Source organism: Neltuma alba, unplaced genomic scaffold (assembly GCF_004799145.2).
Source record: "Neltuma alba isolate B1F8T4 unplaced genomic scaffold, ASM479914v2 tig00006323_pilon, whole genome shotgun sequence".
Classification (NCBI taxonomy): Eukaryota; Viridiplantae; Streptophyta; class Magnoliopsida; order Fabales; family Fabaceae; genus Neltuma; species Neltuma alba.
This window is the reverse complement of record NW_021634424.1, coordinates 18,471-21,175: the sequence shown is the minus strand read 5'-3', so window position 1 is coordinate 21,175 and position 2,705 is coordinate 18,471. Positions and strand designations below refer to the sequence as shown.

Here is a 2,705-nt window from a genome sequence, read left to right as displayed (position 1 = left end):
CTCATACTTAACATTCTTTTAATAGATTTTTTTCAATTTCAATCACAATTCTTGCTCTTAATTTTCAATGGTTGATGCCAAACGGAGCTTTGAGTTCACTAATGAGAGCAACGATGATCTCGCGGCATCCTTCCTCGACGACGATCTCGCTAATGCTGAGAGCAGCACCCTTCATCTGATTCGAAAACAGATCACGTCGTCGCGCAAACTGATTTCCTTCGATTGCGACTTCCTCTCCACGCGGCGGCGACGGCTTTAATATTTTTTATTTTGTTTAGTATTATATGTTTAAAAAAAAATTGAACTCCTCAAATTTATCAATTTTTTATTTTTAAATCCATTTTATTTGATATGAAACTTTTTATAAATTTCTGTAGTCACCAGTCAAATGTGCTAATTTAATATTAATAATATAATAGTTCACATGATCGCGGGTTCGAATGTCTGACCAAAAGTCTGTTGAAGTCTCTGTACTGAGAAAAATCTTCGTACAATATATTCCATATCGTATAATAATTTACATGCTAGAATTGGCTCGCAAGTATAATTCTCCCTTGATTCTCCAGATATTTTAGTGGCCCCATGTGTCAGTGGCTATTGATTTAACATAGGGACCGTTTGGTTCAATTGCAGTTTGCTTTTACAATACACTGCAGGGCAATGTAGTAGGTTGCAATGCAATTTTGATTATTGATGATCTGTTTGGTATATTATAAAGAAAACATGGTAGATGATATTTATTATTTTCAATAAAACAAATAAAATTTATGAAATGACCCTTTTAATACTTGACCAAAAAACAATCCTTCCCTTCCCGAACGTTTCTTCTTCCTCGACAAGACTGCTGATAAAATACACACATCAATCCTTCATTTCACTAGCTATTGAATTCATTATCATAACGGACTGGAACCATTAAAGCCCATGATAAAATCATCTCTGAAAATAAGGCCACTATCATCATCATCATCAAAATTTTTACATCTTCATCAACCCAAATGAAAGATACTGTTTATAAAACAAGAGAGATCTGAATCAAAGAAGATAAGGGAAATGAAAAAACAGATATGGAAAGAAAGGATATGAAATAGAAAAAGAATTAGGTCTGAAAACCCAAACAACACGCAAATCAAAGAATGCAGAGACAAGATCATCATTGAATGGCATGGAAAGGCAGATATATGAGATTTTTGAAGGAAGGATGCTGGAGGCTAATGATATAGCAAGAGGAGAATAAAGCGGGGGTCATGACGAATGCAAAGCATAGGGATAGAAATCAGGCAAATACAGTGGTGGTGCTAGGTGTCGAGTACGGCTGCGTTCATGGTGGTCAGGTCATCAGCGGCAGCGGGTGCTAGGTGTGGCTGAGGTGTTCACAATGGTCAGCGTCGTGGTGAGTGCTGGGTGCAACAACATTCACGGCTGTCGGCTGCAATGGAGGGTGAGTGATAAAGAACAAAGGAGACTACTGAAACAAATGGAGGGCAGATGTGACTTTTTCAAATATGCAGTGGATGGTAATGAGTATTCATATGGGGAGGTATGAACGAGGATTACCAATTGTTTTGGTAATTATCATTACCATGATAAATCCTATTACCAAATTAAAGAGCAACGAAACATTCTCTTCTTGGTAATGTAATTTTTAATTACCGTTACATGTTTGCAATAGAATTGAACCAAACGGGCTCATAATATCTCGGTTTCTTTTTCCCTTCATCGCAAAGATAGCTCATTTTGTTGCATTCCTGGACGATCAGTTTAACCATTAATTAGATAACAGATGAAGTTTCTAATATGTTAACTTTCATATCTTAAAAAACATTATGCGAACGTTTTCCTTTATCTATCTCATGATGAGGAGACTAAATAAATAAGATTCATGCTTCGAAGAACACGTATGTAACAGAGAAGAGTTTGGACGCTGCAATTTTATTCATTGCCGATCCAGCACATACGATAACAACACTGACGAAATCACAAACACCACAAGTTAGCTGCTTTGATTCATATAATACTGAACCTCCCTTTACCAGATTCAGCTCTTTTCACAAACGCCACCATGAACACATTTCCACTGTTTTGCTTTTCCACAACCAGATTCCTGCTTCCCTCCTTCTTATATTCAACGCCAACGTCATAACAAGTACCAGAAGAAGAAGAACCCACAATGTTGCCTCGGGGGCAAAACACAAGCTTGTAAGCAATCGCATTGAACACCTCGATCTGGAAAACACCACTCACCAACTCAGAATCTGGATGATCTTCAGGCCCTCCAGTAACCACCCTCGAGGAAGATCCAGATTCAAAAGCCACCACCCACTTGGAGGATTCGGCACAATCTGGTTTTTCCGCGAACTCGATTTCCAGATCAGTAGAACCTGGATATATCTTGTCTGTGCTTGTTCCTTGAACATGGAATTTTACTGGGGCACCCTTGTTCAGGTCAGAATTTTCTTGCAAAACCGAATATGAGCATGATGAGGCATCCCCAGTTTTTTCTGGTTTAACCCCGCCACCTCCTTCTCCCCATACAGCTGACATTATGTAGTACTCTTGATCTGCAACAAGTGGTTCTCCATTGACGTCATTCACTGGTTCTTCACCACTATAAGCTGAGGCCAGTGATAATGGTTTGGTGATGGTGAAGGAAAACCAGAGCAGGAAGGAGAGGGTTATGATCAGTGACCTTCCAGCAGGCATCT

The 2,705-nt window shown here is 38.8% G+C and overlaps 1 protein-coding gene across 1 annotated transcript; it reads right to left on the bottom strand.

The window, feature by feature from the left end:
- Positions 1-2,004: 2,004 nt before the first annotated feature.
- Positions 2,005-2,705, bottom strand: LOC114750093 (kunitz-type serine protease inhibitor DrTI-like). Its single transcript, XM_028938635.1, has one exon. The coding sequence runs from the start codon at positions 2,701-2,703 to the stop codon at positions 2,008-2,010; it is 696 nt and encodes a 231-aa protein (XP_028794468.1). The 5' UTR covers positions 2,704-2,705; the 3' UTR covers positions 2,005-2,007.